The sequence below is a fragment of the Pipistrellus hanaki genome (genome assembly GCF_964339955.1).
Source record: "Pipistrellus hanaki genome assembly, chromosome: 7".
Classification (NCBI taxonomy): domain Eukaryota; kingdom Metazoa; phylum Chordata; class Mammalia; order Chiroptera; family Vespertilionidae; genus Pipistrellus; species Pipistrellus hanaki.
The window spans coordinates 3,679,107-3,703,000 of record NC_140509.1 but is presented as its reverse complement, the minus strand read 5'-3'; the positions used below and the strand labels follow the sequence as shown (position 1 = coordinate 3,703,000).

The window sequence follows — 23,894 nt, the reverse complement described above, 5'->3', positions numbered from 1 at the left end:
TCCCCCTGAAAAGAGTCACCGATTATACTCTCCAATCAGCAGCTACCAGCTTGTCAGGTCATCAGTTACTAGGGAAAGCTGCTCCTTGAGGTGTCCCCAGAATCACACCTTTCCCAGTATGGAAACACCTGGAAGATCACAGGGGCTCTAACTGTGAGAGGCTGTCACTTCCCCAAATCTGCACACTCAGTTGTGGTGCAAAAGGACACAATTGAAGGCCTCCTAACTTGCAGTCCCCTCCCTCACCCTCAGCTCCCAGCACAGTCACTGTTCCAATTGTCTAAACAGCTCTGTCTGCAGAGAGAGAGATGAATGGTCCTGAAAGGCTCCAACTTGTGAGCTCATCACTGACCAGCACAGAGCTGCCTCACAACAGGGCCCAGTGCAGTGTTTCTGCTAGCAGGGGATCAACCCTTTAAAGCACTGAGTTAAAACAATTTATTTAATGCAGGAAATTTTAAGTTTCAGAAGAGGACCTTCGTACTGCATCTCTGACCAGCAACTGGTGATGCTGTTCATCTCTGATGCTGATTGGTTCTCAGTACTGAGATGACCCAATCAAAGAACAAAGAAATGAGTTCCCTAGTTGGTATTACTGGGCTGTGGGTGGAGAAGGGTCACATCCCTCCCTGAGTGAGACCTGCCTGCTCCTTAGCCTGTCCTCTCTGAGCTCCAGCATGGTGTGCCTGTGGTTCCCTGGAGGCTCCTGGATGGCCGCTCTGATGGTGATGCTGATGGCACTGAGCCCTCCCCTGGCTCGGGCCAGGGACACACCAGGTAAGTGCTCCTTGGGGGTGAGCTGCTGTGGGTGAGGAAGAAAGGAAATGAGCTCTGTCACCGAGTCCAGGCCATGGCCCTTAGAAAGGGGTGGATTTTCCTCAGAGGCCACCTGCCTATCACATGGACCCTGATTCTTTCCACCACAAAAGGGGCGGTGCTGGACACTATGAGCTGTGCAAGGGTCTCCATGTATCTCAGCTGTTCTTCTCCTCTCGCCTCCAGTAAACCTCCCCGTTCTGTGTCCCCTTCCATCGGAGTCTTGAGAGGATTGAGAAATAATGATTTCAGACTAATTCCCACCCAGTGCTCCATTTTTTTGTATTAAATTATACCCAAGAGGAAAGTTTCTTTTATAACAGTCAAAGGGAATTAGATGGTTTCTCTTTGAGGATCCTGTGTCCTGTCCTCAACAGAATCTGTGAAGTTGGTGCTTCTCCCTACTATGTGAGATGTAATAAAGGGCCTCCCCACTATCTCCTTTCCTTTCTCCCTGAACCCCAAGGTTTATAAGGCTGTGTCCATGTAATGAGGTTCTCCAACAGAAGTGGGGTTAATGCTCTCTCTTCCTCCTGTGAAAAATCCCTGGGAGCTGAAGCAGAGATTCTTAGTGCTTGGAATGATCCTACAGATGAGGGGCATCTATGGGGTGGTCTTTGGTGTCTTAAAGAAATTAAGTCATCTTCTGAACACCTGGCCAGGTTAGTGCTCATTATGGATCTATGTTGAACCTTTCTATTCTATCATTTTCTCACATATCTGTCCTTCTCTGGCCTGAGCCCAAAGGTCTGAATTCAACTAGTAGAGATAAATTGATTGAAATTATCTGTTTTTAAGTTAAAAATAGTCAAAACTTAGCAATTTCATATGTTCAAATTATACACTTTGAGCGGAAGTAGAGAGAGTGTGTAAGCATCCCATTGCGCTGAAAGTCAATAATCAAGTCAAGGGAACTCAAGGGGCCTCCTGAAGCCTTGGCCCCAATGCCACAGGTCCATTCATCGTGCCCTCTGTTTCCCTTAATTAGCTGTGTTTGGTCGCTTCTACTTCAAGGTCCTCCCTATTCTTTCCCCAGCTATGTCATCACCATTCCTGATATCTCAAAGCTCACACAGACCCTCAGTCCTGGAATAGATCCATGGACAATATAAAATGTAGTGGTATTTTCCCTCTTTCCTTACCTGTGATGTTTCTTCCAACTAGTAAGAGGAAAATCAGGAAGAGTCTCTGAATTTCCTACAGGAAGCAGAGGGAACATAAAGTGTCATCCGAATAAAAGGGTGTAGGAGCTTGTGCCCCTGCTGCTTTCCAGGGTCCCCACAATGATCAAGGCCCAGAACTTGGGTTCATCATTTCAGATATTTACCCGAGTGACTACTTCATACAAGGCTCTGTTCTAGACTCAGAGAAGCCTATTTGAATATGATAGAAAATCCCTTTTACCCTGGAACTTAGCTAATGCTAAGGGAGAAAGACAATTACCTATAACATTTAAGAAAGAAAATATTCAGAGAGCAATAATTGCTCTGGAAAAAAGCACAAACACCACCACGGTTAGAGAATAGAATAGATTCACCTGAAGTCACTTCAAGTAGTTAGGGAGCTCACCCTGAGGAAGTGACGTGTAGAGACATTTGAGACCTGGATGAGAAGCCATCCTGTGAAGATTTAGGGGTCAAGTGTCCCAGGGAGAGGAACAGGGAAAGGCCACAGTGTGGGAACATGTTTGCCGTGTTAGAGGGGCAGGAAGAAGGCTAGCGTGGCTGTAGCACAGGAGCAAGTTGGGGAGTGACACTGACATAGGAAGAGGCTGGAGAAGACGGGAGACACATCATATTGGGCCCTGATAGTGGGTAAGAAGTTTGAATTTTATCTGAAGAGACATGTGAACTACTGAGGATTACAAGGAGAGTCCATGTATGTTTATTAAAAGCAATAATCCCAGCTCCAGGTGGAGGTTGCACTGCAGGGCTCACAAGAGGAGTCGGGGCCAGAGGAGCATGGAGGAGCGCCCAGGTGCGGTGCTTGGGCTTCAGTGAGTGTGTGAGGCAGAGGCAGCGGGAAAGGGGAAGTGAGCATATTGAGGGGGGGGGGGGGGAGAAGATATTTCCACGACGTGTTATGGATGAAATGATGGAGGACTCACAATCCCTAAGGATTTTATATTCAACTAGTGACCCAGTGCACGAAATTTGTGCATATTAAAAGGGGATTAATTAGAGGAAATAATTCAATATTGCTATTTGCCCTTTCTCTGTAATAGAAGTGTCAGAGAGAAAAGAAAATTAGTAAAATGTATATGAAAACCTTCCTCCTGTCAGAGCCTGGGGCGAACCACGGGACCCAGAGTCAAGTCCCCACCCACCAACATGCACCTCAAAATCGTGTGAGACCCAGACCAGACCGCCCCCTTCCCCAATTGGGCTAGATCCAGACCCAGCCAGTCCCACCCTTGTCAAGCCCTGCCAGGCAGGGAGCATAGCCTCAGGTTCTCTGCCCCAGTGCCAGGATGGGGGGGGGGGGGTGGGGGGACATGGCCTGAGGTCCCCCAGCCCAGACCTGGGTTGAGTGGGGGGGGCGTGCCTTGAGGTCCTCTGTCAAGCCCTGCCAGTGGGGGACACAGCCTGAGATCTTCTGTCAGGTTTCACCAAGTGGGGGGCATGGCCTGAGGTCTTCTGTCAAGCCCCACTGGGTAGGGACATGTCCTGAGTTCCCCTGACCCAGCACTGGGGATGCACCTTGAGGTCCCCTGTTGAGCCCCGCTGGATGGGAGGCATGGCCTGAGGTGGCCTGTGAAGCCCAGCCAGGCAGGGGGTACAGCCTCAGGTCCCCTGGCCCAGTGCCTGAGGTCCCTTGTCAACCCATGGGGTGGGGGAGGACGTAGCCTCAGGTCTCTGCTGATTGGTCATTGAGGCTCCTTATGGGAACTTGGCCTCATCTTTGTGACGGAGTGATGGTCAATTAGCATATACCCTCTTTATGAGATAGGATAATTTGACTAAACTTGGAGCTGTTTCCTGAGATGGGAAGGACTGTGTAAGAAGTAGTTTGAAGGGGGTGGTGAGGAAGAAAGGTTCTGTGAAAGTCTGAAATGATTTCTTGACATTTGTGTGGAGCTGCCAAGAGGTCAGTTGAACACAGGAGCCTGGAGTTCACGGCTGGCCAGGGCAGGGTGTGTTTGTGTTGGTATCATTGACACATGTGCTGTGTTAAACTCCAGGGAAGTGGAGGAGGAACAGAAGGAGGAGGAGGAGGAGTTGGAGAGAGAGAGAGAGAGAGAGAGAGAGAGAGAGAGAGAGAGAGAGAGAGAGAAGAGAGAGGGAGGGAGAGAAGAGAGGAGAAAGAAGAAGAGGAGGAGGAGGAGGAGGAAGAGGAGGAGGAGAAAGAAGTCAAGAGTCGAGCCCAGAGGACCAAGGGCCAATGAGTCAGCAAAGGGGACCGAGAAGGGTCCATTGTGTGAGGAAATCCAAGAGAAGGTGATGCAGGGCAGTGAGGGGAATAGATTTTTCCAGAAGGAGTGAGTGGCCAGGTATGGGGAGAACTGCTAGGAGGCAGGGAAGTGACTGGTTATGAAAGCCATCAGTTCCACAGCCACCATTCATCAGTGACCCAGAACAGACGACCACCACCTGGTGATGAGGGTGGAATCATGGACAAGACACACCTGGTCCCTCTGGCGTGGAGCACCGTCACATGGGCAGTTACTATGCACCGGGCCTCCCTGTGAGTGTGTGACTCTCATAACCCTCCCGTCTTCCCTGCAGCAAGTACAGATGTAATGACCATGGACTCTGATTCAGAGAGCTTAAGCCACTGACCCAGAGTCACAAGGTTAGTTGTAGAACCAGGTCACATAGTCTAGGCCTCAGAATCTAGAAAGTTCTCTCTTCTATGTCAGCATAGTGCTTTCATATAGGGGCATGTATATCCCGTTATTTACAGAGACCAATGTTTCTGTCTTTGTGTTCAAATGATATTTCATGATAAAATTAATAAAAGACAACTGTCAAATGGTGATGAAGATACTATTTTATCTAGGAAGTTAAGGGATAGAAAATTGCATTCCTAGGGATTATAAAATTAAAAATAGCAAGCTATTTATTGAGTGCTTATATGATCAGCACTAGAAAGAATCACTATGTAATTCCACACTTACAATATCCTGTGAGGACTGCAGTATCATTAAATCTATTTTGGAGATAAAGAACAAGGCCCATGGTGTTACCATCTGACCCAGTGGAAGAGCTAATGCTCTAATGTAGATCCTCATTCCAGAGCTGGGCTTCTACCCCCACTGTGAGCAGTGGCTTGGCTGGGTCTGACTGGCTGCTGAGATTGCTGATGCTCCCATGTGCCAGCGTGTGTCTCAGGGCTGGGGCAGCAGGGGAAGGGCTGCTGGTTCCAATAGCAGGAGGAACTTACATCCATTTTACATTTACAACTTGAAAACTTCCATATGAGATCACATTGTGTTGTGAGCATGTGAGAAACACAAAGAAGTTTAAGTCCACTCCTCTGCCTCAGATTCCATCAGCGAGTGGGTTTGTGCCGCCAAAGGAACACATGTTTCTTTTCAACCTTCTCATGTGTCAGGAAGGCGCTAGAGAATTTGTGAAGTTAGACAGACCCGCTCTGACCAGAGTGCCCTCCCCTCTGCCATCATTTCTACGTGAAGGTCTCCATCTAAAGCTGGGACCTGCTCCTTTCTGTATCCTGTCTCTGTGAGGGTGTCATCTTAGCTTCTCCCCTCCTGAGGGACCTGCTTGTAGACATGAGAGTCCACATTGGCCAAGGCTGGTAACCTGATGCCTCCTGGTATTACTGGGAGCAGGAGGTAGATAGAAATTGGATTAGTTGGGACTTTGAAATAGAATCAGATGGCTGTGGCTATAGCTGCTACTGCAGACAAGCAGTGGGCCAGTGGCCAGGAGAGTAAGAAAGAAGACGATGTGAAGGATAAATGATGACTTGGTGATTGGGTAGCGAGGCAAAGAAACAGGTATCTTGGTTCTGAACACATTTATTTTTCTAAAAAAAATTACTCTGCACTGGAACCAGATTTTTAAAATATATACATTTCATACAGAGCAAGATTTTCAACAGATATATTGGTAGAACTTCCTATGTAATTCCCAGCTGCTGCGTAATCAACAGTGTTTTTTGTTTTTTTGGTTTTTTTCACTCCAGATTTCTCAGCTGGTTCACCAACCCTTCTCTCCCTTCCCACCCCGGGGACATCTGCGACATTTAAAGCCGTGTTTGGTGTCACAGGGGCAGGGGGGGAGGGGTGGCAGGGAGGGCGAGAAGGTTCTCTGACGGCTGGTGGGATGCCGTGTGCAGCCCACTGTGTACAGAGCACCCACCCCACCCACACAGAGCAGTGCTGAGGTGGGAACACTGCTGGACACCGGCTGTTTCTGAACATTCTAGACTCACCTTCATACACACACACCTTCCAGTGCAGCTCTTCACTGTTTATTAAAAAAAAAAAAAAAAAAAAAACTAGAGTTACACAAATTCACTGCTTTCTTATTGAATCCATTTAGTCACTTGAAATTTAAAACTTTCCTTCTTATCTGCCTTATGCGATGTTAGTCCAAACGCCATGAGTTCTGTCACTGCGTGTCTGCTGACCGTCCACGTCTCTCCTTATGAGTGACCATCGCGGTGAGCCCTGTTCTCAGGAAGGGCCTCCCGTTCCTGCAGGGACTCCCCCACCAGCGAGGGGGTCAGAGCTCCCATCCATCCCCGGCTCTCTCCGTGGCTGTGCTCTGGGTCTCTGTGCCTCCTGGCTGGCCATGCAGGAAAGAGAGGGCGCCTATTGAGATTGGGGTGTGACCCCTGAGCTCGTCAGTACTCTCCGCTACAGGGAGCAGAAGGCCCCTCACTCACCCCCAGGCTCCCAGCACCCCGACTCCTCCAGGCTCTGGTCCCTCCCGCCCACTGTCTGGGCTCAGAGCTGGGTCTCTGGTTCCCAGGAGGCCATGGGTTCCCTCAGGCTTCGCAGGTGGCAGTGCCTTCCCCTGAAATGTGCCCCCCCCCCCATCACACACACACACACACACACACACACACACACACACACACAGGCACCCTTCAGGCCACATCCTGTCCCTCAGGCCACTGGCCCCGCCCTGATGGACTGGGATCCTGCTGTCCCTGCTCCAGACCCCCTTCCCTGACATCTCCCTCCTGTGTGACCCGCCTGGGGTTGGCTGTGCCCGCACTTTGGTGAATTCTAAGCTCAGGGCGGAGGGCGATGCCCGGCTTCCTGCCTGGACCCGGGGCAGCTGGGCCTGGCACGGGGTCCCCTGCCCAGGGGGTGACAGGAGGAGGCGGGTGTGGGATCGGGAAAGGCTGGGGGGGGGGGTCTAGGAGGAGGCGGTGATGGCACAGTCCTCGCCCAGCCGGGAGCCCGGAGCCCCGCGGGAAGCCCAGTGGGTCCCAGTGGCTGAGGTCCCAGGGGGCTCCCTGCCTGTGGCCTCCCTCCAGCCCCAGAGGAGGGGGCGGGTGCTGGCAGTGGGTGCCGGGTCCTGTGTCCGCACCGCCTGGGCGCCCCGCACTGGGCGGCGGCGCCATCTTCTCTCACCGGCATGAGGGCCCTTCCTGTTCCAGCAGCGCATTTCCTGTGGCAGCACAAGGGCGAGTGTCATTTCTTCAACGGGACGGAGCGGGTGCGGCTCCTGGAGAGATACATCTACGACGGGCAGGAGTATGTGCGCTTCGACAGCGACGTGGGGGAGTACATCGCGGTGACGGAGCTGGGGCGGCCTGATGCGGAGCTCTGGAACAGCCAGAAGGCCATCCTGGAGGATAGGCGGGCCGCGGTGGACACGTACTGCAGACACAACTACGGGGTGTTTGATGGATTCCTGGTGCAGCGGCAAAGTGAGCCGGGGCGGAGGGGGAGGTGGGGAGGGGAAGGGGGCGGGGGGCGCACCCAGGGCTGTGAGGAGCACCTGAGGGGCCTGGGGGCGGCCGTGGGGACCCTGAGGTCCTGTCCTGTGTCGGGGGGTTTCCGGGGTGCCCACCCGTGTCCAGTCGGGGGGGGGTTTGGGGAGCAGCGGGGAGGGTGGGAGGTGGGAGGTGTGAGGGGGGAATGGTCTGCCTTGGCAGACCCCCTCCTTCCCCCCTCCCCCTGAGCCCTGGAATAGGGGTTCTGGGTGCACAAGCCTCTTCCTGGGGGAGGGTCAGGCTGGGTGTGAGGGCGGGGTCTCCGGGCCCCCTGGCCTTTCTGAGCTCCTTTAGTCTGAGTGTCTGTTCCCCTCAGTGCACCTGTGTGGACACAGGGTGATGGGACCAGGCTCCACACTGTAGCTTTGTTACTTCACACACTGAGTGACATCCACACGCGCTGACAGTACTGAAGTAATTACATGTTAACGTTTCAGAGTTGTGGCAGTTTACCTTACATACATTCTATTTTGTTAAACCTTTTTACATTACTGCCAAATCTCAGTTGTAAATTTGTTTTTTTATTTTAAATTTATCCTTCTTTGATTTCGAAGGTTCTTGAACATTTTTCACGTGCGTGTTGGCTAATGGCTGTTCCTGCTCTAGGAATGGCCTATTGTCCGTCACCCCTGGGTCCGGGCCTTTTCTCAGAGATTTTCCGGGTTCTCTAGGCAGCCAGAGGGACACTTTGCTGACATGGATTCAGCATTTCTCCAGCTCCTGCCTTGTGTTTTCATTCAGTTTTATTTCTTTTCATGTTAGGAACTTAAACATCTTTAAGGGAATGAAATGTACTGCAGAGTGGTTAGCAATGATTTACCAACAATCTTAAAACTATCCTTTTGGGGTGCAGTAAAATGTTTCCCCAAGTTTCTTCTCCTCCTCCCCATCCTCCTCCTCTTCTTCCTCCTATTCATTCTCCTACACTTCCTCCTTCTCCTTTTCCAAAACTGTATTTATTAAGCATGCTGTCAGACAGAAAGTACACACATTATTGAGTCCCAACCTGCCCTGAGCTCCAATGTCAGACTGAAAACAGACAATTATAAAGCGACAGGATTCGCAATAACAGACTGGCTTCTGTGAGAAGCAGCAGGTGGCTCAGTGAGCGTCACTATAAGTGGTACAATGGGGACTGCCCTGCTCCTCCCTCTCCCTCAGGACCCAGCCCCGGAGCTGGGGAATCCCCCTCTTCCTGCTCCAGGGGGACCATCTCTGTGTTCCAGGGGTGACCGCATTCCCAGGACAACACACCCTGAGTCCCACCCTCCCCAAGCCGGGGCCCAGCTTCTCCCCACTGTTTTCCTTATATTTTCTCTCCATCCTATACAATAAAAGCCCACATACCATAAGCATAATGACTGGAATGACTGCTGGACCAGTCACTATGGGGTGCATTGACCACCTCTCAGACCGTCCACTCTGGCCTGCAGGCTCCATTTGCAGCATGGTGAACGGGGAACCATGGGAACCAGGGTGGGTGGATATGGGGTGGGGGGTGGGGGGAGGGTAGTGGGGACTAATAAGTGAGCAGAACGGCCAACCCATTGATCCCCCAGCACACCCCCCCGCCGCCCTCCCTGACCCACAGGCTCCAATCACAGAATGGCAAATGGGAACCACAGCGAACCGGAGTGGGTGGTGGTAGAGAAGGACTTTGGACTGGTGAGCAGGCAGAAGATGGCCTTCATCGCAGGCTAGGCCTAGGGACCTACCCACACACAATCTCATGCGCTGGGCCTCTAGTATATAAGAAACAGCAGATATATAGTGATGGCTGCGTTCCAGCCCCTATAGATATGTTAGGCCCATCGGTCTTTATGTGTCCCTAAGCGGTGAGAAGTATGATCACCCCCTTGTGGGTGAGAAGCTGAGCAGAGAGGATCTCCCAGGATCACCAGGAAGAGGCAGAGCCCGGATGTGCCCCAGGCAGCGCTGCTCCAGATCCACACTTTAAGGCACACACTCTGTGCCCTGCACACATCTGTGAACACTTCCATTCAGCAATGAGGAGCTGTTTCAAGTGAAAACTCCCCCAGATATCCTCCGTCTCTCCCATCTAGTGGCCTGGGCTGGAGGCAGAGACTCAAGGCCCATGGCACTACCTCCTGCGGTGCCACAGGGCGGTTTGGGGGGGAGGGGGCCTGCCCTGGCCTGGGGCTGGGACCAGAGACGAGGCTGAAGGGCAGCACCCAGGGGCTGCCTGTCTGCTCATGTCGCCCTTCGCCTCCTCTGTCCCAGCTGTGCCCACAGTGACCGTGTCCCCTGCAAAGACCCAGCGCCTGCAGCACCACCACCTCCTGGTCTGCTCCGTGAAGGGCTTCTACCCAGGCCACATTGAGGTCCGCTGGCTGCGGGACGGCCGGGAGGAGCAGGCCGGGGTGGTGTCCACGGGCCTGATCCGGAACGGGGACTGGACCTTCCAGATGCTGGTGATGCTGGAAACAGTGCCCCGCAGTGGGGAGGTCTACACCTGCCAAGTGGAGCACCCCAGCAGCACCAGCCCCATCAGCGTGGAATGGAGTGAGACGCCTTCTGACTGCCCCCACTATCCCCCCACCCCGGGGCCTTTCCTTGTCCCTGAGGCCAGGGTCCCTCTCCCCACACCCCATTTTCCTTTGCTGGGGTCTCTCCCTCAGCACAGGCCACAGGGCAGCCCCGCGATCGCTCTGTGGACACCCATAGCCCTGGGAGGCCATTCCTGCCCTGCTTTCCATTCCCACCCTCTCCCACCATGGTGCCCCTTGGCCCTGGCACCGGCCCCTGTGGGCTGGGCGGGTGCTTCTGCCAGCACTGAGCTGCCCACTGTGTTTGGGAGAAGGTGTGTCCTCCACAGGATGGGGACCCTCGTGCCTGGGAGAGCCCCGTCTGCTCTGTGTCTGCGGCTCTGTCACTCGGGCCAAGTACTGAGAGTCACCACGCCTGGGCCCCACAGCCCTCAGAGGCCGAAGCAGAGGCCTTGGGTCAGGAGTGAGGGCACCTGAGGCCAGTGCTGGGCCTTTACCTGCTCAGTGTGACATCAGTCTCTTTCCCGGAAATGCCTATTCTTCTGCTTCCTCTAGGGCAGTCTCCACCCCCCCTACCCTTCCCAGCTGTCCACCCCAGGGTCTCCAGTAGAGAAGGTGCTTTGGGCTAAACCCACTGAAACCAGCCTCTCCTCCCAGGGGCCCAGTCCGGATCCGCACGGAGCAAGGTGCTGAGTGGGGCCGGGGGCTTCGTGCTGGGGCTGCTCTTCCTCGGGGCGGGGCTGCTCATCTCCTTCAGGGCGCGGAAAGGTAAGGAGCCGCTGGCATCCAGGCCCCAGAGGGTGGGGGACGGGGCTTTGCTGGGTGAGCTCTGGGGTGGCAGCGCCCTAGAGGCCTCTCTCTCCCTGTGGGTCTCCCGTGTCCTGGAAACGCAGACTCACTAGCCCCCGGTTCTCAGGGTGGAGACATGAGGAGCCAGGGCTGTGGGCTAGAGACAGTTCACACGCAGGGGCTTTGGGTGCAGATCCTGGGGCACATGGAGGAGCAGGCCCTGCGGTCACTGGTGACTCTGGATGTGAGGGCTTCGGGGCCCCTGCTCTGGGCTCTGCTCTGGTGTCAGCAGTAGGGGTGCTGCTAGAGAAGCTCAGGTGGCCTGGGCGGGGACCCCGTGTTTGGGTCACACTTACCTTCCTATGTTTAAGCAGCATCTTCCTTCTCTTCCCAGGACACTCTGGACTTCAGCCCACAGGTAAGGCTCTTTAATCCTCTCTTAGGGACCCATTGGCTTTCCCTAGAACAGAAGGTGCAGGGGAGGAGCCAGGGGACAGAGAGAGGGAGCCTGGGGTGGCTCTGGCCCCGCCCACAAGGCAGAGCCTCCTCCTGCTGGTGAGAGGCAGCTCTAGAGCAGCTCTGCCTCCTGTGGCCTCAGAGCTTCTTCTCACTTGGGAGCCACAGCAGGAGACCTGGGAGGGCAGCGCCCCTGCTGGCTGGGTCTGGGAACTGCACTGTCCTCTGTCTGCAGGGCTCCTGAGCTGAAGCAGCCATGGTGACAGGGGCAGGAAAGACTCTTCTGTCAGGCCCTTCTCAGCCTGAAGAGGTTTCCTGCTGGACTCTCACTGCACAAGGAGAGCCGCCTGGGCTCTGGCTGGTCCTGGCTCCTGACCCCGCAGCTGCTCCTCCCTGCGATTTCCTTCCCGCCCTGGACCTGGAGGCCCAGTGTTGGCTGCAGAGCCTTAGATCCATCCTCCCCGTCCCTTCGTGTTCAACCCTCGCTGTCTGCTGTGCACCTTAGCTAACCTCTGCCCACATTCCTTAATAAAATGTTCTTCAATTAAAAACGGAGTGAAATCATCCACTCACAGGCTTCAAGGACAGGAAGTAGGAAGAAATGATAAAGAGAGGATCTCATCACAACACAACACAATAGTTCTCACTTGTTTTCCTGAATCTGGTCAGTGGGCATCTGGAAGGTTTCCTGGTTCCCGTCCAGCTTTTCATGAGTTTTCCATCCTGTAGTCGGCCTGGTTCCTGAGCCAGGAGAGAGCCTGCAATGGACTGAACACAGTGGTCTCCACGTTGGTGCTTCTCACAGACCAGGCCACAGGTTCCTTTCCCCAGGGATGCAGAGAGGGGACAGCAAATGTAGGAAATACAGGACACCTGTAAGGATGCCATGCTTTTACAGTTTCATTTAAAAAAGAAATACTTTTATTGATTTCAGAGAGGAAGGGAGAGGGACAGACAGGAGAGAATCATTGATCAGCTGCCTCTTACATGGCCCCTACTAGAGATCGAGCCCACATTCCCTGGGCAGGTGCCCTGACAGGGAATTGAACTCTGACCTCCTGGTCCATAGGCCAATACCAACCACTGAGCCACACCAGTTGAGCCACAATTTTTATAATTCTATTTTTTTCTGATTTTTTCAAAGAAAGTATCTAAACCTGATACCTCTTGAAGCCCCCCTTTTACAGTGTTAGTCTATTGATGGCCTCCACACCTCAGTCTTTGTGCCCCAGATAAACGCGTGCTGTGCTGACTCTGCCCTGAGGTGCACCTTCCCCATGAGCCAGTCCCCGAGGCCACCAGGACAGAGCTGCACCTCCAGTGGGAAAGGGGCGCTTCTGAGGCCTCCAGCGCGTTGGCAAACTCCCTGTCTGTCACAGGAAACCCCGTGTGTCCCTCTCTGAGCACCAACCAGGGCCGCTGCTGTTCACCAGGGGGGCGGGTGGCTCCCTGCTGGGCCACCAGCATGCAAGCCTCTGCACTGGAGGGAGCGGGAGAGCTCCTGTGGGGGGCCTCCCAGTGCGTGTGAGCAAGGAGCAGCAGAGTTTGCATAGTGCACACGTATGTTTTAAATAAAATAGAGGAGAATAGGACATAGAGCCACGCTTATCCTTTCTCTTTATGTTTATAAGCTAGAGGCCTGTTGCAGGAAAATTCCTGCAAGAATAAGCCTTACTTCCCCTGGCTGCTGGCACCTCCTTCGCTCCAGCTGGAGCCGCCTTTCCACCTTTGCTCTGGCCTGGAGCTGCCTTTCTGACTTCGCTCAACCCTCCCCAGGCCCCAAGCCGCCTTTCTGCCTTCCCACACTGCCCAGAGGCCCGGGAGCTGCTGGGGCAGTGCGGAACATCTGCCTCCTGCCCTGCCACTGCTGCTGGGTGTGTATTCAAATTACCCGCCATCTTTGTTGGGTTAATTTGCATATGCACTCCTGATTGGCTGATGGGCATCATAGAGGTGCAGTCAATTTAAATTTTTCTCTTTCATTAGTATAGAAAGAAACAATTGAGAATTTAAAAATGTGATTGTGGGGCAAAATGAAGGCTGATGGGGACAGGGATAAAAGCTAGACTTTTGTTAAAATATTTAATAATCTTTTCTTGAGAAACTTTACAATAAATATAACTAGAGGCTTGATGCACAAAATTTATGCAAGAGTAGGCCTTCCTTCCTCAAACTGCCAGTCCCTGCTTCCCTCTGGCACCCAGGATCCAGGTTTCCCCTGGCCACCAGTAGGAACCCGGGCTCCCTCGCAGCTCTGGCTTTGTCTGGAAGATTGCCTGGAAGAATGTCTGATCTAATTAGCATATTATGCTTTTATTATCATAGATAAAAAATTTAAATCAAAACATTTCAGAGATTACATAAAAATGGTAAGCAAACTAACAATTGAAATAAACTTGACAAAAATATACAATTAAAAATCAAAGCTTTTTGATCCTTGCATAAAGCATTGTGAAACTATAACTATAAACCAGTAGATAGTTCTACATTCCCTCCACTTTAATGATATAAAGGAGTTGGTCAGGTTTCAGGGAAAGGCACTGATGTGGCAGAAGATGGTGGGTTCTGCTCTTGTGTTTCACCTGAATAGTCAGTTTCAATGTGAATCTAAATCCAAAGAGTAAGTAACTGACAGATGTATATTCAATTTCTCTACTGTCAGAGATAGTTATTTCATTTTTAAGCAACTTTAAAGATTATGCCTATTTTAATTACATTGAGTATTAGTCGTGTGAAATAGGTTATCATTGTGCTGGACTTTAATAAGCTGATAGTAATATCTGCAATATATGCAGCTGAGATAAATTCCATTTAAACCCAGGATTCAACTTTACTCTCACTTTGATCTCAGATACAGTGAGTTGCCTCATTTTATCTTAGACCTGGGGTCTGAAATTATAGGTAGAACAGAAGTGTATTTTGATGATGATGCTTTCTGCTGCTGGTAGAAAATCCGGCCTCATTTGCTTTATTTTTCTTACACGTATTTATTGTATGTGGAAGGCAGAGCCCAGGTGGGGCATCTGCAGAGTAGGTCAGTTCATGAGGCCAGGGCATCGCCAGAACCTGGACTTGGCATCTCACCCTCTACTGCACCTCAGCTCCCCTGAGAGGGCAGCATGCCTGAGGCAGCTTTAGGCCTTCTACTCTCTCACAACTTCCAAAGGCGGGAAAAATAAAGTGGTTTCTCTGTGCTTTTATAAGGAGCAGCTAAACTTTCCCAGAGCTCCCCCTCCCCGCACCTACTTCCCACACATGAGGAGGACCCGGGGATTACAGCCTCACTCACCCTGTGTGGGCAGGGGAAGAAAAGGAGCAAAACCGTATTTTTTAGAAAGAACAAAATGGTATACGAGGCAGGGAGGAATGGTTTTAGGGTACAGAAACTATAGCTGCTGCACTGTCAGATTGCTTGTAGTTTAAGCTATTTCCTCAGAAATGATGATAGATCCTTAATGGGCAGCACCAATTCAAAATGATGTTGTTTTTTAAATTGAGTACTAAATCTCAGCCATATACCTAATTATGAAATACAAACATATAAACAAGCAAGATGATTAATTAGTTTTTAGAACTTATTGGTTGATAGTTAATTTAATGAGATAAAATATATTTTTCACAGGAAAATTTAAAAAAGACACATAAATAATGACTAGGTTTGCAAGATGCTAAAACCTGTTATACACTTATTTTTTTGTAAGAACTGATTGCATTGATTAATTATTAGTTAAATGCACCAGTAAAACAGAAGCCTGAATTAGAACCCCGAGGTTTAGTTTAAGGTAGAGAGGTTCAAATTTTGGTAAGATGAATTTCAAATTCAGTCCTTTCAACAAAATCAAAATGATGAATAAAAAATCAAAACATAAAAAGAAAGTAAAATATAAAATAAGGGCAATTGTTCCATTACTATCATCATCATTGTTATAATTATATTTGAGGGTAAAAATTGAGGGGAGTGTATAATATTGTAACTATATCAGAAAATACTTGGGCAAATTATTATGAAGTTAAATACATATTTACCATAAGACTCAGCAACTCCTTTTCTTGAAATTTATCCAAGAAAAATGAAAGCATATGTATTCACAAATATATGTGTGCATATGTTCATGGCAGCCTTAGTCTTAATAGCCCTAAATTGAAAAGAATCCAAATATGCATTAGTTAGTGAATGGATGAAAAAAATGTACTATCCTATATTATAAAAGGCTAATATGCAAATTGAACTAATGGCAATGACCAGTTGCTATGACACACTGAGCAGACAGGCAAATGGTTAGGGGGTAATCAAGCAGCAGGCCAGCAGTTAGGAGTCAGTCATCCAAGATTGTGAGAGGGATGTCTGACTGCTGGTTGAGTCCCAATCCCAGGGCCTCAACCGGCAGTCAGACGTCCCCCAAGGGGTCCCGGATTGCAAGAGTGTGCAGGCTGGGCTGAAGGACCCCCACCACCACCACCCTGGGCATGAATTTCATGCACTGGGCGTTTAGTATCCATATAATGAAATACCACTTAGCAATAAAAAGGAACAACTAAAGAATATAAAGAAAAAATAATGACACTTCCTACAAAATTGGTGAACTTTGAAAACGTTATAATGAGACAGGGCAGTAAGTCAGGACAGTGGGATAGGGGAAACAGACAAATAGCTGAACAAACTGGCAGAGCATTTTTCAGCAGATGCAGAAGGTCTAGACTCTAGAGATAACCTCTGGGCCTCAGTTGTATTTCAGCTCCACACCCAGAAAAGCAGCAAAACCAGGTGGGTGACACTAGGACCAACTGCAATGCCTAAGGACCCCCTGTCCTGACACTGACCAATCAGTGGAGACCACACCATGAAGGGCACACCTAGAAGAAACCCTCCCCTGAGACCTCCCCTAAGAGCCTGCCTGCAAGAGAGATAGATAAAGCCTTAAGATCAAAGATCTGCCCACTAGCTCCTTCCCAGGAGGGTGTCTGAGCCTCCCCCTCCCCAGCTTGCCCCAAAGGCATGCACCTCCTAAATTCTAAGGGACCCCATGAGGCTTGTAATGGGCAGAGGCAGTCTGTCCCAGACAAATACCCTGAACCTATCCTTACGACACCCTTTTTTCAGACTTCTTTTTCTTTTTTTAGTTTTTTATTGATTTCAGAGAGAGGATGGGAGATGGAGAGAGGGATAGAAACATCAATGAAGAGAGAGAATCAGTGATCAAAAGCATTCACCATGCCCCTACTGGAGATCCAGCCTGCAACCTGGGCATGTGCCCTGACCAGAATCCAACCATGGCTTCCTGATTCACAGTTTAATGCTCAACCACTGAGCAATACCAGCTGGGCTCTCTGACTGCTTAGTGAGCCAAAGCAGACCAGCCTGGGCTCATTTCCCCAGCCCTTTCTTATTTCACTTCCCCCAGCTTTCATAAACATCCTCTAAAATTCACCCGGACTTCTGTTGTGAAATTTTTCCTATATGTCAAGAACCCACACACTACCGGCTGCCCCTAGGCAAACCCTTTCAGGGACAGGTCCCCTTTCCAGTAACAGCACTGAGTGAAAGAAGCCAGACACAAAAGACCACATGTCATATGATTCCATTTCATGAAATGTCTGCACACAGCAAATTTGTAGACTCAGAAAGCAGATCATTGGGAGCCTAGGGCTTGGGATGGGGTGGGGATTAGCTGTAAACAGGGAAGTTTGGGGGATGGTGGATATGTTCTAAAACTGGATTGTGGTGATAGTTGCACACATCTATAAATTTACTAAAATTGTTGAATTTTACACATATAAAGAGTACGTGGTTTTGTTTCTTTGGCTTACCATCCTTGAAATGTTTAAGGTTTGAACAAAATTGGATCATGTTGAAGCTCTAAAAAATTATTTTTTAAATATAAGATTTTTTTGCTTTTTAAAATTATTTTTATATTCACTTATTTTTTAAGCAAAAAAAGGGCAGTTTATTTATTTATTTTTAATTTTTTAATTTTTAAATTTCTTTATTGTTGAAAGTATTACATATGTCCCTTTTCTTCCCCATTGTCCTCTCCCAGTTTGCACCCCCCTGTTCATCAGTTTATGTTGTCAATGCAATCTCCATTAAAATACCAAAAGCATATTCCACAGACTTAGAATAAACTCTCCAAAAATTTACATGGAATAAAAAAAACAAAAAAACAAATAGCCACAAAGTAGAAAGAATCACAATACCAGATATCAAGCTATATTACAAAGCCACTGTTCTCAAAACTGTCTGGTACTGTCACAAGAACAGACATATAGACCAATGGAACAGGACAACCCACAAATCAACCCAAGCCATTATACTCAATTAACATTTGACAAAGGAGGCAAGAGCATACAATGGAGTCAAGGCAGTGTCTTCAATACATGGTGTTGGGAAAATTGGACAGATACATGCAAAAAACAAAACTTGACCACAAACTTACACCATACACCAGAAAATACTCAAAATAGATTTAAAAAAAAACTTATTAAATGTAAGATGAGAAACAACAACAAAAAAAAATCTTAGAAGAATCTATAGGCAGCAAAATATCAGGCATATCTTGTGGCAATATCTTTACTGATACAGCTCCTAGGACAATGGAAACTAAGGAGAAAATAGACAAATGGGACTACATCAAAATAAAAGGCTTCTGCTCAGCAAAAGAAACCATCAACAAAACAACAAAGAGCCCACTGCATGGGAGAACATATTTGCCAATGTTATCTCTGATAAGGGTTTAGTCTCCAACATTTACAGGAACTCATACAACTTAACCAAAGGAAGATAAGCAATCCCATCAAAAAATGGGCAAAGGACCTAAATAGATTCTTCTCCAAAGTGGGCATACAGATGTCCAAAGGCATATGAAAGAATGCTCAAAGTCACTAATCATCTGAGAGATGCAAGTCAACAGCACTGCCTGGAACCAGTCCAGCATGTCATAATTATAAGAGTTTCATCAAAAGGTTGATGTCGCCTGGGAGACTCAACAAGGGCTGGGTCACTAATGTGATTACCTGTCGGAAGGGCTAATAGGTATCTCCCCAAAACCTGAATAGGGATTTAGCTTGAAGCTGGACATCTCAGGGCATCTTAATCTACATGCTACTGCCTCCTGTTGGCCATACACCTGAACAGCTGCGGGCTGTTCCCCAATCTGACAATGCTCTGTAAACCTTACCCTTAGAAGCGTGTTACGGTATCTCCACCTTGCCTTGGGACAAATTGAGTCAAGGGGAAGTCTTTAGCTCCTTTAGCTGAAGCTCCTTTAGCTGAAGCTCCTCTGACCCCCAATGCCTTTCAAAACTGTCTTTGGTCTTTGGACTTCATATTGAATCTACACATCAGCTTCTTTCTCCAGATTGCTGAGAACTCTTCCTAATGCTGGGACAAGAACCCCAACAAACTACAATGCAGCATCCTGACACAGGGAACAGCATGTGATAATAATGGGACCACAGTTATCTGATGAGTATTCACCTTACTAATGACAGATGAGAAGTTTTCTTACAGACCCTAGAAACGGGAGGAGGAAACAGGCCTGTAAAAGATGAGACACTCGGAGCCCAACACCTCAGAGCCCAGCTGGGCCCATGACTCAAAGAAAATAAAAACATTTTGAGAACAGACTCAGGACACGTTTTGATTTGTTGTTGCACCTGAACCCTGACCTTGAGCCCTTCCAGGAGTTTTCCTCAGGAATGCTGACCACTCTCCAGTCCCAGGAATGGGCTGAGCTGTTTGTAACATCATAGAGATTAACCACCTTGTTATCAGACTTCGAGCTTCTGAAGGCTGGACTGCAGACTCCACCCTCCCTATCCAGGTTAAACTTGTGGCTCATAGTACATACCTATCTTCTCCCTCATGTGTGTATATAATCAGCCAACTGGCAAGGAGGGTCAGAGCACATCTTTGTGGGTGACCAACCACTCTCCCATACTGCCGGCATTAGTGGAATAAATGCTCATATATAATTCAACCTTGTCTCTACTTAATTTGGCCCAAGTAGTGACAGGTGGCCTCTAACCCTTTGATTGTCTGGTTACATCACCTCACACCTTGTTAGAACTGCTCTCATTAGCAAATCAACAAACGACAAGTGCTGGCGAGTGTGTGGAGAAAAAGTAACCCTTGTGCACTGCTGGTGGGAATGCAGAATGGTGCAGCCATTATGAAAAACAATATGGAGTTTCCTCAAAAAAATTAAAAATGGAACTCCCATTTGACCCAGTAATCCCACTTCTAGGAATATATCCCAAGAAACCAGAAACACCAATCAGAAAGGGTATATGCACCCTTATGTTCATAGCAGCACAATTTACCATAGCTAAGATTTGGAATCTGTCTAAGTGCCCATCAGCAGATGAGTAGATTATAAAACTGGTACATCCACACAATGGAATACTATGCTGCTATAAAATAAAAAAAAACAACTCTTACCATTTGCAACAATTTTAAAAATATATTTTATTGATTTTTACAGAGAGAAAGAGAGAGGGATAGAGAGTTAGAAACAACAATGAAAGAGAAATATGGATCAGCCTGCCTCCTGCACCCCTCCCCCACACTGAGGATGTGCCCCTTGACCAGAATCGAACCTGGGACCCTTGAGTCTGCAGGCTGACACTCTATCTACTAAGCCAAATTAGTTAGGGCTGCAACAATTTTGGTGGACTTGGAGAGCGTTATTCTAAGTGCAATAAGCCAGTCAGAGAAAGATAAATATTACATGGTCTCACTTATTTGTGGTATATAATGAACAAGAGAGAGTTCTTGGTGGCAGGTTGAGGAGGAGGAATCTCTGGGCTGTGTGTGTGGGTTTCCCTGAGATGATTGAAGCTGGGACCCCAGGCTGGGACTCCAGAGCACCAGAGCCAAGAACAGCAGCCCATGTAACACCTGCTGTGAAAGGCTGTGGTGGGCTTCCTATTGCTGGGGAGACTGCAGCCAGTTGGACAATAAGCCACAGTTTTGTTTTGTTTTAGTTCAGAGCACAGGGTTTTGTTTGCAGCTTCTCACCCGAGGCTTTGGTGGAGGGAGGGCAGTGCAGACTGGAGTTGCCTGTGGAGATGATGGGGTAGGAACCATTGGGGATGAGACCTGCCATTGTATCTCCCCTGCCCCCTCAAAACAAAATCTCTGAACTGCCATTTTTTTTGAAAGGCACAGACCCTTCCCTGAAGACACAGCCCAGGAAAAGGCAATAGTATGCCCTTGGGGATACACAGGCCACACCCTCAGGAAGCCTGCTTGCCACTCCCTGCATTTCCACCCCTCAGAGGATACAGCACCAAAGACTAAGGCTACTGGTTAGGTAGGATCAGGGAGTGCCAGAGACTGGCTTGAGGGTGGGGCCAGAAGCCCCACTATCCCAGGAACCTGACTGGGACAGCTCTGCTCACTGGAGACCTGATAGAAACTCCTGGTCTCCAGTAGATTCCATGGACTGCACTTAGGTTCTCTGCCCAGCTGAGACAGGGAATATTCTGGGACTCTCTCAGAGGAGTAGCACTGGGATGAGGAAACACACCCACCACTTTGCAGAAATCTGAATGCCACCTGACCCTCCTGGGAGACCCAGAGGCCTTACACTCCTGATTTGGCCTAAAGCCCTTTCAGAAACAGCCTTTCAGCCTGAGACTGGCAGCTGCTGGCCAGCGCAAGTGAAGGCTGGTGGAAGCAGACCCCGGGGGAAATTTGCTGAGCTGGCCCTGGCCCCACGCTGTTAACAAACTGGCCTTCAAGGGCAGTTTGGCCCTTTCCACGTGCAGCCAAGTCCTATAGAGACAGACAGACTGTGGGTCCCTTGAGCTTTAAACAGGTTGCTGAGAGCCAAATGTGGACAGCTTCTGACAGGGGCTAGCACCAAAGTACCTTCCGGGAGGCTCAGAAATGGCAGACAAAACAGTTAGCCTCGGTCAACATAAGAGCAGATCCAAGAAAGCTCCCAGCAGGCACTTATCCTCTGCTGAGATGAACTCCATTTCGCTTTTTTTTTTATTACCTCCTTTATTTTCCTTGTTTATTGCTTTATTCTTCTCTCCCTCTTTTATCTTCCATACCTTTCATTTTCTTATTTGATTTCTTACTGTTTTTTCCTCTTCTTTTTCCTTTTTTTTTATCCTTTTCTTATTATTTGTCTTTCTTATTGCTTTTCTTTTTTCATTTTCATAATATTTTTCTTCCTCTTTTCTTTTATACAATTTTCCCTCCCCTATTATTTATTTTTGTTTTCTCTTCTGCCTTTTCACATTGCTTTTCTTTCCCCTTTTTTTCTTTCTCATATTTTTTTCTTTATTCTTGTTCTCTTTTTTTTTTTCTCTCCTAATTCTAATTTCTTTTGTGGTTGTTGTAGCAGGGGGGCTTTTGTCTGTTTTTCTTTTGTATATTGTTTTGTTCTGTCAGCACCTGTACTGTCAGCTCACATAACCTAGTCTGGGGTGAGCCTCATAGTCAGCCAGCCTGAGAGAAGACATGAACAGGATAATATCGATAATCAAGACCAAATTATAACAGGAGACCCAAAATACTCCACACAGGGACATTTCCAGATCATCTAGCTCAGGATATCCAAGAAAAAACACTGCACCCCACAAAAGACTGGAAACATAGAAGTCTGATATAATGCATAGAAACAAATACAAAGGATCAGCAGAAATTTGGAGACAAAGAAACAACCAACAAAAGAAAGAAAAGGATAAATCTTCAGAAAAAAAGAGATAAATGAAATGTAGGCATGCAATTTATCAGATATAGAGTGCAAAGTAGTGGTTATAAGGATACTCAAAGAACTTAATGGCAATTATAAGAAACTTGTAAAGACACTACAAAGAAAAAAAGTTATAGGCCAATATCTCTGATGAAAATAGATGGTAAAATCATGAACAAAATATTAGCAAATCATATTGAACAATACATTTAAGAGATCATATACCATGACCAAGTGGGATTTGTTCTAGGGATGCAAGGATGGTTCAATATTTGCAAGTAAATTAACAAGATACAACACATAAACAAAATGAAGAATAAATAGCATGTGATCATATCAACACATGTCAAAAAAGTACTTGACAAAATCCAGCAACCATTTATGATAAAAACTCTCAGCAAAGTGTGAATAGAGGTATCATTCCTCAACTTAATAAAGGCTATACATGACAGACCTGTAGCCAATATCATACTCAAAGGTTAAAAATGAAAAACACTCCCTTTAAGATCAAAGACCGAAATGTCCACTCTCACTTCTCTTATTTAACATTGCACTGGAAGTCCTAGCCACAGTGATGATATAAGAAGAAGAAATGAAAGGCATTCAAATTGGAAACGAGGAAGTAAACTCTCATTATTTGCTGATGACATGATATTGCACATAGAAAACCCTAAAGATTCCACAAAAAAACTACTAGGTTTATTAAATGAATTTGGCAATGCAGCAGGATGTAAAATTAACACCCAGAAATCAATGGCATTTTTATAATGAGTTTTCAGAAAGGAAAACTAAACAAATTATCCCATTTATCATTGCAACAAAAAAAAATTATACTTAGGAACAAACTTAACCAAGAAGGTAAAAGACTTGTACTTGGAAAACTATAGGATGTTGAAAAAAGAGATGGAGGAAGATACAAACAAGTGGAAGAATATACTGTGTTCCTAGATTAGTAGAATTAGCATCATTAAAATGTCCATATTATTCAAAGCAGTCTACCCATCCCATTCAATTTCTATAAAATACCAATGGCATATTTCACAGACCTAGAAAAAAAAAAAAAACACTCCAAAAAGTTATATAGAACCAAAAATAGGCCCCAAATAGCCTAAGCAATCTTGAGAAAGAAGAACAAAGTTGGAGGGATCACAGTATTAAACTCTACTACAGAGCCATTTAATCACAACAGCCTGGTACTGGCACAAATAGCAACAACAACAAAAACACCCAAAAAGGCATATATACCAATGGAACAGAACAGAGATCTCAGAAACTAACCCACACCAATAAGGTCAATTAATATTTGATAAAGGAGGTAAGAAAATACAATGGAGTCAAGACAGTCTCTTTAATAAATGGTTTTTGGAAAATTTTGTGCATTTGCATGCACAAAAATGAAACTAGACCACCATCTTACACCATACACAAACCTAAATATAAGTCACCTACACTAATAAAAGAGAAATATGCAAATGGGCTGTACATCTATGCCGCCCACCAGCCAATCAGGAGGGAATAAGCAAATTAGCGGTACAAAGATGTTGGCAGCCCCATCCCCCAGCCATTCCAGGTGTGGAATGGTGGGGCGGGGTAGGTCTCCTGTTATGAGGGAGAGGGTAGGCAGCGGAGGGAGCTACAAAAGCGGTTGCAGTCCAGCCTAAGCAAAGCGAAGACTGTAGACTCAGGCTATAGTCAGTGAGAAGCC

At 47.8% G+C, this 23,894-nt stretch overlaps 1 protein-coding gene and 1 long non-coding RNA gene across 4 annotated transcripts in view; both read left to right on the top strand.

Annotated features, from left to right (window-relative positions):
* The window catches only part of LOC311626233, a 1,185,289-nt gene that overhangs the window by 167,855 nt on the left and 993,540 nt on the right, over window positions 1-23,894 (top strand). The window lies entirely within an intron of this gene.
* Window positions 585-12,034, top strand: LOC311626190 (DLA class II histocompatibility antigen, DR-1 beta chain-like). 3 transcript variants are annotated; one of them, XM_084891245.1, is made up of 7 exons: window positions 585-777; window positions 7,393-7,665; window positions 9,973-10,073; window positions 10,158-10,254; window positions 10,896-11,006; window positions 11,422-11,445; window positions 11,719-12,034. In XM_084891245.1, the coding sequence occupies exons 1-7, from the start codon at window positions 678-680 to the stop codon at window positions 11,730-11,732; spliced, it is 720 nt and encodes a 239-aa protein (XP_084747371.1). In that variant the 5' UTR covers window positions 585-677; the 3' UTR covers window positions 11,733-12,034. The 3 variants fall into 3 exon arrangements, with proteins under 3 accessions (XP_084747371.1, XP_084747370.1, XP_084747369.1); XM_084891244.1 differs by having other exon boundaries at window positions 586-777; window positions 7,396-7,665; window positions 9,973-10,254; XM_084891243.1 differs by having other exon boundaries at window positions 586-777; window positions 9,973-10,254.